Source organism: Patiria miniata, unplaced genomic scaffold, assembly GCF_015706575.1.
Source record: "Patiria miniata isolate m_02_andy unplaced genomic scaffold, ASM1570657v1 HiC_scaffold_3, whole genome shotgun sequence".
NCBI classification, from domain to species: domain Eukaryota; kingdom Metazoa; phylum Echinodermata; class Asteroidea; order Valvatida; family Asterinidae; genus Patiria; species Patiria miniata.
In genome coordinates this window covers 31,669,052-31,684,900 of record NW_024037069.1, presented here as the reverse complement: position 1 = coordinate 31,684,900, position 15,849 = coordinate 31,669,052, and the positions used below count along the sequence as shown (strand labels likewise).

Below are 15,849 nucleotides of genomic sequence, written 5' to 3'. Positions count from 1 at the left end.
ATTTTTGCCAAATGAGAAATATAGGCGCGGGGAAATGAAAATAGTTGTTAATAATTCACCAAAGTCAAAAGGAGGAAAACGTATCATGGGTAGATATTCAGTGCATTGCTCTTCATTACGAGTCATATGCGTGAAGTGTATTTTTCGTTTGGAGGGCATCACAGATCCATTATTGTCATCAGTAAATGACCGCTTGCTGTGGAGTGAAATTGCCTAGTAAATATGACATTGGAAGAGTTAATAAAGAACTGATGATAAAGTGAAGGTTCCTGTTGTTTCAGGCTGGTGTTTATCTTTGGTTTCCTTGGCATGAAACGTCGGAGAATATTGTATTTCCCCTGGATGGGATGCCGGTCCATCGCAGGTTTACTCCCCAGCTAATGCCAGAACTCATTTGTATTGCTTGGTGGAGAGCAACAAGGTGGGGTGAAGTGGCTTGCCCAAGGACACAACGCATGGTCAGGAGCTGGTTTCAAACCCCTGACCCTCTGATCAGGAGTCACAAACCCTAACCAATAAGCCACACTCCCAAACGCTAGTAAACATACAGTGTACTCTTTAAACATCGTTAAAGCTACAGTCCATCATTTGTAATTTGTGCATTTTGTTCGTTTGAAGCAACAAAAGAGTTCAAAATCTAATGAAGGATACTGAGCAACTAACCTGATGAAGTTTCAGCTAAGCTTCAGCTGTACGTTCCGAGAAAAACAGTGTCTAAGATCTCAATTTCAAATCAAAAGTTACTGAATCATGTTTTGAATTATTTTGAATTGTAGCTATACAGTCGAGTCTCGTTATAACAAACTCGTTCGGACCTAGCCAAATTGTTTGTTATATCAGAATTTTGTATTAAGAGGAACATCAGTCCCATTCATTGTGCATATAAATGCACAGTCGGGACCAAGGCTTTATGTTTGTAATAACCAGAATTATGTATTAACAGTGTTTGTACTAACGAGAGTCGACTGTACTCGGCGTCGCGCACTGATCCGACGAATTACAACAACCGCGCGCGCGTGTGCGTCGTTCCAATACTTGTGCGCGCTGCACTGAATAACAAAACGAACTACTAATTTAAATTTTCCTACGGTGCTTCTTAAGAATCACCGTTGGAAATGCCTTCTTTCGTTGATTACTTCAAAATGACAGCTTCCCAGAAAGAATAATTTCACAGGGAGTTTAGTTCCCTTACTATCTTTCAACCAAGTTTGTTTTTCAACAAGAATTACGCCAGTTACTTTCGGATGGCTGCAAATGATGGACTCCGGCTTTAAATGTCTCTTTCGTTAAAACATCTGAATTGTACAAAGTGGTGGTTAGCAGGGCATTTAGCTTTGTTGAGAATTTGTGATTAAAGGGGACACTAGGTCCTGGAATAGCCCAATTGGGCTACAAAACGTGCTTTGAACGAGATGATGATAATCGGAAATAACATTTAAAAGTAGGATATAAACATCCACACAACTATCCTTTCAAAACGTTTTTTGCATGCATAATACAGGAGTAACACAAAAACTTTTTGTGTTACTCCTGTATTATGCATGCAAAAACAAATTTCGGGGTCCACTTTTGCGACCCCATAAATTTGAGCTGTTTGGATGCTAGTTGTGATTTCATTCGTACGCGTAAAGTGTTCGCCTTTTGCGGACGTTGAAGAAACCACACTTTTTGCATTGGTGATTGGTCACTGCGCGCTGTTCCCAAGACACACAACGTGTATAGCATACACTGAGAACGACATGAAAAACGTATTTGTACTCCTCATGTCCGATGTAAACAAGTGGTTTGTTTTTTGTCTTTTCTCGGGAACGGTAAGACATTAGGTTGGTTTCCTTTCAACCAGATGTTTGAAATAGGATAAGTATACAATCCAAAACATAAAATATTCGGGGATTTCAGGACCTAGTACCCCTTTAAGACTTCCCTTTTTTTTAATTGGTACACTGAAAGTTCTTTCATAGATGTTGCATACGCTGTTGCCAAGTGGTCTACATACATGCATGTAATGCAAAATCAAGATGTAGTAATTAAGTCTTTTGCTCTGTTGAAGGTGGGTCCAATCACAGCCAATCGGGTTGTAATGCATGCTTTTGTCCTTGGGCAAGACACTTGATCAACGGTCGCTTTTCTCTGCATACCCTGGAAAATGTGGAACAAGTTCTGGCACCGATGAGGGGCTGAGTTGATTTCTATGAGGGCAGAGTTTGTTGTCTTTAAAAGGGACGTGGCTGGACTTTAATTCACTTCATGAATGGTGGGCGTTGATGGAACCAAGCTGTACCAGTCAGAGGTGTCCCCCCCCCCCCCGGAAATGCGTTTTGTTTGATCTTTGACCATGCAATCAATTGAACATGTCATACTGTACATGCAACTCCAGTGACGTGATGCTCAATCAAGTCCAATATCTCAGTATAGTACGGTAGTGATCTGAATTTTTTAGCTTTCCACTCACTCAGCATATGAGTATTTCTTTTTTTATTTCGTTGTGCTTTTTTTTTCTTGGCTGGCATGGTCCTATTTTTTGGCGAATTTTAAAAGGGTTCATTGTGCAAAAAAAAAAAAAGTGGAAAAAAGCATGCCAAAACAGAAAATCTTGGGAACTTGTATCCGGCACGTAAACTCAAGATTTATGAAAGGGAATTTTAAAAGCTTGATGAAATGTCACTTTCTGAAATTTCACTCTCTGTGAAATTTGAGGTAACGATTTTGCTCTGACAAGGTACTGACAAGAGGCAAAAACTCAAAGTGCGCCAGCGCCACGTTATAGGGGCCACTTTGGCGTTACATGTACATCCACAATACTAAATATTGTATTGCTAGAAAAATAATAATTTAGAAAAGGAAATTAGGCCTATATTTCGGGGTATATGTTGAAAAATGCATAGGGAACGTAATTTATAGTTTTTTGCTTCGTGCACAGAGGACTACATGTATGTTGGCAAATGTAACACTTGTTCTTGCACTTAAATTCAGGTTTTTGGGGTAAGAGGCCAACACATTTCTATACACGAGGCCAAAAATCAGGACACATTATCAGCCCCCACCCTATTTCTATAGGGCGTGGGATTATTATAAGTTTAAGCAAACAAGTCAAACATAAACAGTACCAGACAGTACCAGGCTGAGATAAAAATCTGAAATAATTGTTGAGCACTCTTCAAGTTGAATAGTGTGGACTTGAACTTTGTACGTGCTATCTGTCATGTTATTGGTTCAGTTGATGGTTTGTTTGTGATGATCACAAAACGTGACGCCCAAGTTGGTTGCAGGCCATTTTCAAGCGGTTCAGTAGATGTATAGTTTCTGCATGGGAGTTGTGCTCTCGATTCAGACTGTAATAGTGTACAACCTTAAAAGTGAACAGTCGTACTGCCTTCCTGTTCTTTACAACTAGTAAGTTCACACTATATACTGATAGTGGATAGGGAAGTTTTTTTTTATAGGTTGTGTGCATTTTGTTTACACGGTATGTTGCTGCATGTTTGCCTGAATATTGAAACTCCTTTGTACTGTAACATGTCTCTCTCAAATGACGTCAATTTGCCAGTTTTAAAATAAAAAAAATGTATTTTCAGGTTTTTTCACTGAGCGCTTAAAAGCTCCATCACAATGCTGGCATTGCCCACATTTTCAGCCGCTTTTGCATAGTATTGGAAAATTTGGTGGCTTTGTTTTCTATACATGTATATATGCAACGTAATTTTCGTGAAATCTGTATCAAAACCGTGATGGTTTTTGTTCTTTTTGTGTACAAAGGTGTGACTACAACTCGTCCAGAATGGACAGCAGGCGTGCAGTTTGTGCAGTCTTTGTTCTTTACCTAGCGGCAAGTCTTCAGCTGACTTCGTGCCAAGATGTAAGTACAAGAGACAGAAATAGACCAATGCAGTAAGCCCCGCGCTCTGCAACGCCACACTGCATGTTACAGCCACGCACATCATACACGCATGCACGCATTGTCAGACTTTTTTGCACGCATGTCGGACATAAATCACAAATGTGATTGATCAGAACACATTGCTCACTGGATTGGTGTATTATAATGCACCTAGTCAGTTTCTCTTTGTAATGTATTTGAAAACTTGTAAAAAGACGTGTCGTCGTGGTGATCCCTGTTTTGCTATTTCCTGGGTTTGCAACATATTGCTAATAGTGCTAGCATCGTAATACCTGGCTACATGCATGGGTTTTTGACTTCTGACTAGTGCCCCTTGATACAAAGATATTGACAAAATGGGGAACCACCAACATAGGGCTGGATAGCTCAGTTGGTAGAGCACCGTAACGGCAATCCGGAGGTTGCAGTTTCAAACCCCACGGCAGTCAATTTCTTTGTTCGACTTTGAAAAAAGTAAGTTTTCCTTTGAGGTGTATTTGAAAAAAAATGTGTTTTTTTTGTTTCTATTCAGCTTACTGGATGTGGAGGCTCAAAAGGCTGCTACAGGCACCCGTCAGATTGCACCGGCGATAACTGCATTGCGTTCGTCACGTGGGAGAATGTTGGTGACGGCAGAACGCGTTTCTCTATGAGGGCGTCACAGACGGAAAATCTCGCTTGGGTGGCAGTTGGACTGCGACCCGAATCTGTACCCGCTGGCATGGTGTGTATTTGGACTGACTAACCAGTGTTGTAGTCGAGTCACCAACGTCGAGTCCGAGTCCCGAGTCACAAGCCTTGAATCGGAGTCCGAGTCTCGAGTCACAAGCCTCGAGTCCGAGTCTAAGTCACAAGTCACTTGTTCTTAGTTATTCACCAAACTAATTAATTTTTTTTAAATATTTTCAATCACCCATTCTTTCTTTTTTAGTAAATTCTACAGTGGATATAGTTAACGTTGTGCGTGTACATGTTGTTTAGACCCAAAATGTGTTTTGCTTTTAATACCGGACACTTTTTGGCATGACACTAGGCCCTGGTGCTCATCGTGCAGGCACTAGGCATGCATACGCGGCCGCTTGATATAATTTTCCGCGGCGCCGTGTTTCGCTTAATGGAGTAAAAAAGAATGCTATCTTTGTTGCACAGATATTAGACGTTACATTTTTTTTACGTTACGTCACAAGTCACCAATCTCGAGTCCGAGTCATCTTGGTCGAGTCTGAGTCTGAGTCCGAGCCCAAGTCATTTTCCAATGTGACTCAAGTCGAGTCCGAGTCATGAAAATGTGACTCGAGTCCGAATTGAGTCCAAGTCCTGGACTCGAGTCCTACAACATGATTGATCGTCAGACCGTTGACGGTCAGCCGATGACTGAATGGACTGATGGACCAAACAGAATGACCAATTGCACCGACTGACTTACTTACCGTCCAAATGGACCGACTGAGTGAATGAACAATAGAACAACCAAACAGACGGACCGAACAGACCGAACAGAACAACCGATTGAAAGGACTTCCAACCGAATTGATTCATTGACTGACCACACCAATAGACCGGACTGACCAGACTGACCCAACCAACTTAGGCACTTAAAAAAAAGCGTCCATTTCCAAGGAATCTCCAGTGTTCCTTTTATGTCCAAATCCTTAAACTCAGTCAGTTCATTAATGCCAGTGTTGATATATTTTTTCACATGATTAGGTGCCAGCAGATGTGTACGTCTGTACCAAAGATGGGACAGGTGTGGAAAGGAGTGAAAACATTCTAACTGACGCTGGGCGTTGGAACTCGGTTGCAAGATACATTCCTGATGTAAGTGCAACAATTGATACCTATTGCCGTTTTCGAGTTAGCCACGCCCCTTAGACAACCCTTTGACAAGTTTTTGAACACTACGTTTTGGTTGTCTCAGATTTCCGCGTCCATTTGTTTGCATGTAATTGGACAATATTTCACAAGCTGCGTTGACGCGATTCTAACTACTAGGCCACAACCCCAAAACTACCTGTCCAACAAATACACAAAACAGTTCAAACTATTTTTAAAGCCATTTCGTTGGCGAATTACACAGTTCAGAGATGTAGGAAAAATGTCACCCTTTGGGCCTTTTATTTATATAATGACCCTACAGTGGAGTACTGTGGCCTCGTGGTTAAGGGCACTGATTCGTGGTCTGCGGGTAAAGCTGCGGGTTCGAGTCCAGCCGGGGTCATGGTGCGTGTGCCCTTGGACAAGGCACTTTGTCACTCATTGCTTCTCTCCACCCAGGAACAAATGGGTACCTGTGAGGGCAGAGATGGTTATTGTGATTGAATTAGCTTTCTTGCGCCTAACAGGCTGCATCGAGCTGTATACTCCCCAGGGAGCTGAGATGGTATTTGGAGTGTTTCATTTGCCCATTGAGCAGGGGTAATAATGATGTAGCACCTTGAGCACCAGTCCTGGTGGATACGTGCGCTTTATAAATATCCACTATTATTACTATTATTACATTGTAAGAAAAAAAACCCCGCCTGGGTGTGTGTGTGTGAGAGTCGAAAGTCATGTCTGTCTTTTAACCCTGGTTTCCTCGGCATGAAGTGGGACTAAGAAAATGTCCATTCCCTCTTATAATGGAATGCTAGTACTATGAGTATGAGTACAGAAAACTATTGTACTTGCATTGTAAGTATGAAAGGACAAATTGAGAACAAAGAAAATTGTACTGGGCTATAAGTGTATGTTCGAGTACAAGTACAGATGTACATGTACCGTAGAACATGCTGCCACCTTCATTTTGTAGAAGTATAAGAATTGTGTAAAGAGAATTTATTTGAGAACAGATACAAGTCTGAGTATTAGGCCAAAAAAAAAGTCTCCGGTTTCTGGTATGCGCGCGCGTCGCCGTAGCCATGCCCGTCGGCAAAATGAAAAAGTTATTTTGCTGCACAATCTTAACGTGTTTTTAGATTGGGTTACGGTCGAGAATAAGCTTTATGTGGCCTCTCTGGACTCCCATATATTTGCACTAAGTTTAGTCGGGCACCATTTGCAGTCATCAGCCGACATTTGAAGCAAAAAATCAGGCAAGCTCCATACCAGAAACTGGAGACTTTTTTTTTTGGCCTTACAGCATTAATTGCCATGACCTGAGTCAAATCTCATTGTCAAGTTCAAGTTTTGACTGATCATTCTCTCTCAGAATTCTGTAACCACTGAGTTATTGTCTTACGCCGACAATGTGATCAGTTGCGTCTTCACACGAATCGCCAGCATTGCAACTGGCGATGCGACTTTCTACGACATAAGCGGGGACAATGCCTACTACCTTTTGCTGGCTGTCGGCAACGGCATCAATGCTGATGGTAAGATTTCACAATTTGAAATCCTCATTTAAAGGTAGAGCACATTTGTCTTTTTTTTTTAAATTTGAAGCAACAAAAGTACTCAAAATCTAAGGAAGGGTGCTTAACAACAAACCTGATCAAGTTTTAGCTCAGTGAATGCTGTACAGTTTATCTATACATCGTCTGTTTTAATCTAGGGTTTTAATTTTGTGTGGTTTAATTGCTTGGGTTAGGTTAAACATCGTCTGTTGTAATTTAGGGTTTGAATTTTGTGTGGTTTTAATTCCTTGGATTATTTTTTTGGAATGTATTCATTATGTCTTTTATTGTGTGTTTTTTTGTAATTTTTGTCGTTATTATATCATGTTTTTATGTAATCCAGGGCCCACAGGGAGAACAGTTCATTGACAACTGATGGGGCTACCCTGGTCAAATAACACGAAATAAATAAATAAATAAATACAGTATGTTCCCAGAAAACGATATTGTAAAATCTTGATTTCAGTTTAAAAGTTGCGGAGTCATGTTTTGAATTGCGCTCGAAGTCAGCGTCCAGGACACATTCTCATTCAGTCGATTGCAGTTAAGTGATGTCACTCGCTGATCTGAAGAATAATAGCCATCACGCACGCATGTGCGTGTCATGTCATCGCTTGCACGCTCTTGTTCACGGCTTCTCCAAATTTAAAACTAACAACAGGATTCTAATTGTGCAGGAGGAAAATAATATAGCCTTACAAAATCAACGATATCTCTGGTTTGCATGGATGAATTTCCTTGATGTTTTCGCCAATTATAAACAAGACGATAGGCTTTGAAATATTATTAAATTTGATAAGCTAATATGACCACCTTTTGAGCAAAGTAATGACTTTTTCATGCACAATGTTTATTGGGCCACGTTTGTTTCTGGAGTCTATTGCACAGCTGCAGTAGGGTACGTACATGTATGTATCACTTTGGCTGTTTATTTTTTTGCAGGAACCATTAATTCTACTTACCATGCTGCGCGTCGAGAGACCCCCATAGCTTTGAAGTTACAGTCAGACTTTGTCGTGCCGCCTGAACCAGAGGTATGTACAAACAAACCAGCAGAGACATTAAGTACTTTTCCAAAGTAAAAACCATCAGGGCATTTTCATTCTTCGGTCAAAGATTCGGGTATTGATCCATCTGGGCACTATTTGGTAATTCTTTGGGTTTTGACATTAAGGGATTCATTTATTTCTTGTCCAATTTTTTTTCACAAACCCTCGGAACTAGCTACATATAAGAAGCACCGAAAATCAAGTCTATTTTCAGGAGTCCACTGAACATTTTATCAACGCTTTAGCAAAGAGGAGAATTTAATATTTCAGTTATTCTCAACATATCCAACAGGCCTGAGACCTAATGACGTCACGCTTTGTTTACATGTGCGCTTTCCGATGTGGTAAACAGTCCCTACTTTGTCTGGCGGCCAGACTTCGCTCCTATAGGAAAGCGCTTAAGTAAACAAAGCCATTACGTCATGAGGTCTCGGCTCTATTTAAAGGACGGTCAATTGAATTCAATATATATACATGTGTATTCTCCAAATAGGTCAATTGTTAGACTCTAGGTAAAGAGTTTTGACATTTTGTCAACTCCAATTTTTGCCCAATTGTAGCTGCTCGGTTGCGGCACGACTCGAGGCTGCTTCAGGCAACCTCCAACGTGTGAGGGTGACGACTGCACAGCGTTCTTGACCTGGGAAAACACAGCTGATGGCCAGACGCAGTTTGCTTTAAGGGCCTCGCTAAACGGTAGTCTTAGCTGGGTGGCCTTTGGCCTTCGACCAGCGGCAACAACCGAGGGCATGGTAGGTTTAGGTGCACAGACTTGACTTTTTATTACGCTCCTTTTTTCCATCATAATCTTTATGCTTAAAATCCTTAAAAGCCAGAGTCCATCATTTGCAGCTACACTGTATCCAAAATGTAACTGGCGTAATTATTGTTGAAAAAACATACTTGGTTAAAAGATAGTAAGGGGACTAAACTCCCTGTGGAATTTTTCTTTCTGGCAAGCTGTCATTTTGAAGAAATCAACGAAAGAAGGCCTTTCCAATGGTGTGTATTAAGAAGCACTGTTGGAAATTTCCGTAAGTAGTTTGTCTTTTTATTTGGCAAAGCGCGCGCAAGCGTTGACAGGATGCATACGCCCACGCGGTTGCTATAATTCGTCAGATCAGTGCGCGACATCGCGTAGCTGCAATCGGCTGAGTGAGAACGTGTCTCGGACGCTGAATTCAGGTCCAATTCAAAACGTGATTCAGCAACTTTTGATTTGAATTTAGATCCTAGAATGCTGTTTTTCTCGAAAAATACAGCCGAAGTTAGCAGAAACTTGGTCAGGTTAGTTGTTCAGTACCCTTTCTTTAGATTTTGAGCAATTCTGTTGCTTCAAAAACGAACAAAATGCACAAATTACAAAAGATGGACTATACCTTTACATACAATCTGTGTAAAGTTATCCTTTCAGTCAAAATCAGTCAAGTTAACGGGTGAGTCAGCAGGAATGACTGGCTGTGACTGTTAATGTCACTTGCTTTGACTGGAGCAGAGATTGATGATCAAGCCAGCTATGCCTACTGCTTGCATGCTTTTTTCCTTTCGCTAGATTTGACTTACTCACATGGTCACAGAGCTTGCTTGAAGTATGATCTGACTGTTGGTGACCAGCCTGTGTGAAAGGCATGGCAGGGGAACAGGATTGAAGTTTTTTGACTGTCTGTGATTGCTCAGACAGCAGGAGGGTTAAGCCCCATTTACATTACTTACATGTAAAATGCCCAGGACATGATTTTTACTTGGGAACGTATTTTGGGCAACTTTCTACTTTTCCTAAAGAGGTTGTGGAATGCTGAAAGTCCTTTTGTTTTTTATATTTTTTTATTGTAGAGTAGACCCATATATATCATAATGACAAAGTTCCATTCTTTTGTAATGTGCATTTATATTTTTATAAAACTGAAATTCATCGAGTAATTTGTTGGTCGGTGAGTGCATAATTGAAATCAACAGTCGTCGGGTTCTTTGTAAAATGAGAAAAATCGTGACGTAATAAACAGGACCTTTTATACTACGCTGCATCGGGAGTCCTGTTTATTACGTCACGATTAACTATGTTTTGTTTGCTGCCCCCAACGACGACTTTTACACAAATTGCACGTTCGGGTCGAAACAGGACCTGAAAAACAGCTCTCAAAAGTACCTTTTGTACTCATTTCAGACAGACACAATAGTCGTTTTTATTTCATCACACCTAAGGCTACATATACCCGAAAAATAACGGAAATGTCTTCGAGCATTCCACAACCTCTTTAAATGTATGCAAACTATTTCACATCCCTTTGGGATAATAATCTTATTGAAAAATGAGGGAGCTGATGCTGTGATGTCATTTCAGGAAGACACTGTTCAGTTTTGGAGTTTTCTGCTCAAATTGTGCACCCGAAGTGTGCTTATTATGAGAATTATTACTCACTGGGGTGGGGGGGGGGCCTTATGGATCTAGAATGAAATGCCGCTGACTTGTTGTAAATGGAAAAGATTGGAATATTTATAGCATGATTTGTTTTTATGGCAGAGCCCAGCAGATGTGTATGCCTGCACTAGAAACAGTGAAGTCAAGCGGTCAGAAAATGTGAGTCCGTACGATTCAGCAGCCCGAGTCATTCCAGCTGTAAGTATACCATGCTTCGATCAGTTTCTCAATCATACTTTGTTTAAAACTGACATCAACCTGGCACTTACACACAATTGTATTCGTAAATACCTAAGACAGTTTATCCGTTCCCATTGGTCGAGAGCCCGTCACGTGGTCGGTCTTAAACGGATGATAAAGACATTTCTTTTCCAATGTCACATGAAATTTGGACTCCTATGAAATCCAGTGCCTTTTTTACCGTTTTATTGGTTGAACGTTGACAATCCTCACATAGGCATGCGCTATACTACCAGTGAGACAGTTATTCAGAGTCCTAAATCTACATTCAGTAAGTTTCTGTCGTTGGAAATATGAAGAGCGAATTATACTTTGTTTAAAACTGAGACTGACCTGGCACTTAAACAAACAGGAATTGTAGAAAAAAAAGAGCTTTTCTTTTCCTCTTGAAGGCCTTACAATGAAAACTTCATAGACATGTAGACTCCGTGCAGGGGTATTCTGTCAATCTTTAGGTTTGTTTTTGTTGGTCTGTTGGGGTGTCTGTCTGTTTGTTTTTGTAATGCATGTTTTTTTTCCGTGCATCCACCGATTTTCTCCTTTTTTTACTTCTCATGAATACCATTATAAATTAAAAAACACTGTACAAAGTCTTGTGTGCTTTTGAATCCCCCCCCTTTTTTTTCTCTAAATTCTCATTTATATATGCCTAGGTACAGGGCTATACGAGAAATCAAAAGAAATGTTAACAAAGAACGATTAAGGAAGAACCACTGTATGAGCAAACTAGCCCTGTTGGCGTAGTGGTAACTTTCCTCGCCTTCCATCCCTATGGCCCGGGTTCAATTCCTGCCCAGACCACATGTGGATTGGGTTTTCAATCCCCACCTGATTTTTGGGGTTTCCCCCAGAATATTCTTCTGCAGGGTTTTCCTCCCACCTCTGAAACTGTAATTTCTTGTCATTGTCTTCTCTCTACAAGTTTCTTCAGGCTTTCGAGCCAAAGTGTCAAGGGCACTTTTGAGAAATCCTCGGTTTCATTTATTATAAAAAAAAAAAAAAAATAGAACTAATTCCCTCAATCTCTTAATGAATTCCAACTCAGAAACCTAATTTGTTCGTTTGTGATTTCGACGAATCTGATGTTTCTGTGTGCATTTGCTTTAATATCCAGAATACAGTGACCCCATCCCTGGCTGTCTATTATACAATTCCGAATTTTGTGACTGTTATCGAGTGCGTTTTTACGAGAAAAGCCAGCTTAGCAGGCGATGCAACTTTCTACGACATAAGCGGGGACAATGCGTACTACCTTTTGATGGCTATCGGCCTCGACATTAATGCTGATGGTAAGATTTTTTAAATGCACAATGACACTTTTGGGACCTTTCCTTCTGTTTGACCGCATGTTTGTCAGCGTCTTAGAATGAACAACACATGTGTGTGACATTTTTCCACAAAACAAACCTTTTTTGAGAGTCATAAGGGCAATTCCACGATTACTCACGTTACATTTTTGATGTACTTTTGAGTTTCCTTGGGCTGTAATTACCTTACTGAAAAAGTTTAACAACTGTTGTCCCCATGGTAGATAGAGTAGACCTAGACCTACCGAAGCACCAAAGATGACATTCAGAAAAATGTGTTATTTATGATAAACAAGACGCACAAAATCGGTTACTCACGTTTCATTTTCGTAACGTGAGTAACCGATTTGATGCGTCTTGTTTATCATACATAACACATTTTTCTGAATGTCATCTTTGATGCTTAGGTAGGTCTAGGTCTACTCTATATACCATGGGGATAACAGTTGTTAAACTTTTTCAGTAAGGTAATTACAGCCCAAGGAAACTCAAAAGTACATCAAAAAATGTAACGTGAGTAACCGTGGAATAAGCCTCTGGTGGCTGCAGACCCTGGTGAATTAATCGAACGCAACCTTTAGATATTTTCCTCTTTTTTTACCCCCCTGGCTTTTCTTATAATACACACAAAACACTAGGCCAGCTCACTGGTCCCTAGGGACACTGGACTACCGAGCTCAGGTCTGGTACATGTCAATTTCTTTCTCTGGTGTCGTAAAACTTATAACACACACCCAAATGCCTGACAAATTAGGGCTGACCACCAATTTCTTTCGCTGTTATCTGGAAACCTGTAGAGTGAGTAGTTGTATTCTGTTCTCTATTCTTGCTGTAATAAATGCACTGTTCAGATGTACAAGGAGTTTGCCGTTTCAGTGGAAGGTTGCAAGAAATATTTATCATGAACAATAGATCATTGCTGATCAGATACAATGTTCAACTTCCATTCCAGGCTCCCATCTTCATTCCACATTGCCCAGTACAAAAACATGAACCTTGTTAAACCTTCCTTACTAAGTTTATTATTAATCCCTGTTTGCTAGGTATGACACATTCCATTTCGGTTAGGTTCCCTGAAAATTGTCCTCACTAACTGCCTGCACAGTTATGCAAACTGCCAGGATGCCAAGGGGATCGCGCAAGTTTCACGTAGAGTATTTTTTCAAACCACCTACCTGTAGGCACTATTGCTGGGAAGATACACTCACAACGTTGGCCAGCAGCTAATGCTTTGAAGCTACAGTCGGAATTTGCTCTACCAACTCCCCCACCAGCAACCCCCAAACCAGGTGGAGATGTGAGTAAATAAACGTTTTTTTATGGTTTTAAGTGTGTGTATTTTACGGCACACTGTGGTGTTTCATAGGCCTATGGGCTCCGTGCGCCAACAAAAGAGAGCGCGTTTTTACCTCTTTTGAGAGCTCCATGGACGGGGGACACACAGCATGTGCGTATGTACTGTACTGATTTGCGCGTGGAGTATGCACGACTTCCTGAATATGCAAAACCAACTTTGAAGCGATTTTGTCAAGAATAACATACGAATCACTCAAGAATCATCCAGAATGACCCAGAATTATGCCGCTTTAGTGTGTTCGTAAGTTATTCTTTAAATATTCATACATTTCTTGATAAATTTGTAATGATTCGGCATGATTTTGGACTGTTAACACCAAAAATTAAACTCTTACAAAACTTGTAAGAATGCTGTAAGAATATCTAGAATGTTGTAAGAATATCCAGAATTAGTTATGAATACAACAAAAAATAAACCAAGCATTGAAGTTGGTTCCCGAATCACACCGACAATTCCCAATCTTTAACGATCTCTCACCGAACTAGCAGAATCACCCCGAGGCAGCCAAGAACCATCCCCCGATTATTACTCAAGAACTGTTATTCTCGGCGATCGGCTTCAAAATCGGGAATGTGTGAACCTAACATTACACGTAGCTATTCTTTGCGTACATGGCTAGCGCAGAGTTTTTCTGCCGACACTGTCAGCACTAAACGGTGATTGTCTAATTCTGTGGTTACATGTATAGCCCTTCAATATTAGATACCCCTGATACTTAGGGTGTCATGTTTGTTCACTGTCTAGCTGGTTGGATGTGGTGAAACCAAAGGTTGCTTCTCGCAGCCGACGGGTTGTTCTGGTAGTAACTGTCAGGCCTACGTAACTTGGCAAGGACTGCAGGACGGTCAGGTTCGCTTCGTCATGATGGGACAGGCTCAGGGGTGGGTAGCATTCGGGCTACGACGGTCAAACATCAATAACGGGATGGTAAGTTTCAGAAATTCTCATTAGTCAAATTATACGTCATTCACAAGTCAGGCACAAGTAAATCTCAAGTCAATCACAAATAAATCACAAGTAAATCTCAAGTCAATCGCAAGTCCATCACAAGTCTATCACAAGTCCATCGCCAGTCAACCTCAAGCCAATCACAGGCAAATCACAAGGCAATTACAGGAAAATCACAAGGCAATCACAAGTCAATCACAAGTCAATCACAAGTCAATCACAAGTCAATCACAAGTCAATCACAAGTCTACCACAAGTCAATCGCAAGTCAGACACAAGTCAGTCACAATTCAATCACAAGCCAATCACAAATCAATTATAAACCAGTCACAAATCAGTCACAGGTCAGTCACAAGTCAATCACATGTCAATCACAAGGCAGTCACAAGGCAGTCACAAGTCAGTCACAAGTCAGTCACACGTCAGTCACAAGTCAGTCACAAGTCAGTCACAAGTCAATCACATGTCAGTCACAAGGCAGTCACAAGGCAGTCACAAGTCAGTCACAAGTCATTCACAAGGCTGTCACAAGGCAGTCACAAGTCAGTCACAAGTCAGTCACAAGTCAGTCACAAATCAGTCACATGTTAGTCCCAAATAAATCACAAGTCAGTCACAAGTCATAACAAGTCAACTTCAAGTCAATTACAAGCCACTCACAAGTCAAGTAAAAGACAATCACAAGTCAATCACTTGCTCAGTTACAACCGCCTCTAGTTTGTACTTCCTACTTTGAAATCTTTTCACACAGTAGATTGTTTGGGACCCGCCCACTGTGAATGTACGCGGGCAACATGTTGTAGCTGCACGCGTCAGTTGGACTTTTGCACAACATGGAACATGTTGTACATGGAAAAAAGATTGAAATAGTATTTTGATTTTTTTTATGGCAGAGCCCAGCAGATGTGTATGCCTGCACTAGCGATAGGGAAGTCAAGCGGTCAGAAAATGTGAGTCCGCTCAATTCAGAAGCCCGAGTCATTCCAGCTGTAAGTATACAACGCTTCAATCAGTTTCTCTATCTTGTTGGAAATATGAATCATATTTTGTCTAAAACTGACATCGACATGGCACTTACAAACAATTGTATTTATAAATGCCAGCTTTGCAGAACTTGTACCCTCTGCTGTATGAGATTCAAACTGGCCAGGCCAGCCCAACAAGCTCTGTGTTTTGAGTGCATAAGACGTCTGCACTAGTAAGCAGGAGGTCGTGAGTTCGAGTCCCACCTTGCAAATGTTTCTTCGCAAGCTCTCAAAGAGAACTGGTCAAACCATGCTC

At 40.9% G+C, this 15,849-nt stretch overlaps 1 protein-coding gene across 11 annotated transcripts in view; it reads left to right on the top strand.

Annotated features, from left to right (window-relative positions):
- LOC119737669 overlaps nucleotides 1-15,849 on the top strand; it is a 37,519-nt gene that overhangs the window by 6,607 nt on the left and 15,063 nt on the right. For 10 of the 11 annotated variants that reach the window (XM_038212172.1, XM_038212170.1, XM_038212168.1 and 7 more), the window contains exons 2-12: nucleotides 3,757-3,856; nucleotides 4,410-4,601; nucleotides 5,585-5,695; nucleotides 7,065-7,227; nucleotides 8,191-8,282; nucleotides 8,858-9,049; nucleotides 10,819-10,914; nucleotides 12,071-12,245; nucleotides 13,445-13,560; nucleotides 14,365-14,547; nucleotides 15,462-15,557. In XM_038212172.1, the coding sequence (XP_038068100.1) occupies nucleotides 3,779-3,856; nucleotides 4,410-4,601; nucleotides 5,585-5,695; nucleotides 7,065-7,227; nucleotides 8,191-8,282; nucleotides 8,858-9,049; nucleotides 10,819-10,914; nucleotides 12,071-12,245; nucleotides 13,445-13,560; nucleotides 14,365-14,547; nucleotides 15,462-15,557 (1,494 nt within the window). In that variant the 5' untranslated portion in view covers nucleotides 3,757-3,778. Of the gene's footprint in view, nucleotides 1-3,232; nucleotides 3,394-3,756; nucleotides 3,857-4,409; nucleotides 4,602-5,584; nucleotides 5,696-7,064; nucleotides 7,228-8,190; nucleotides 8,283-8,857; nucleotides 9,050-10,818; nucleotides 10,915-12,070; nucleotides 12,246-13,444; nucleotides 13,561-14,364; nucleotides 14,548-15,461; nucleotides 15,558-15,849 lie in introns of those variants that run through there. The other variant, XM_038212173.1, reaches the window with a different exon arrangement.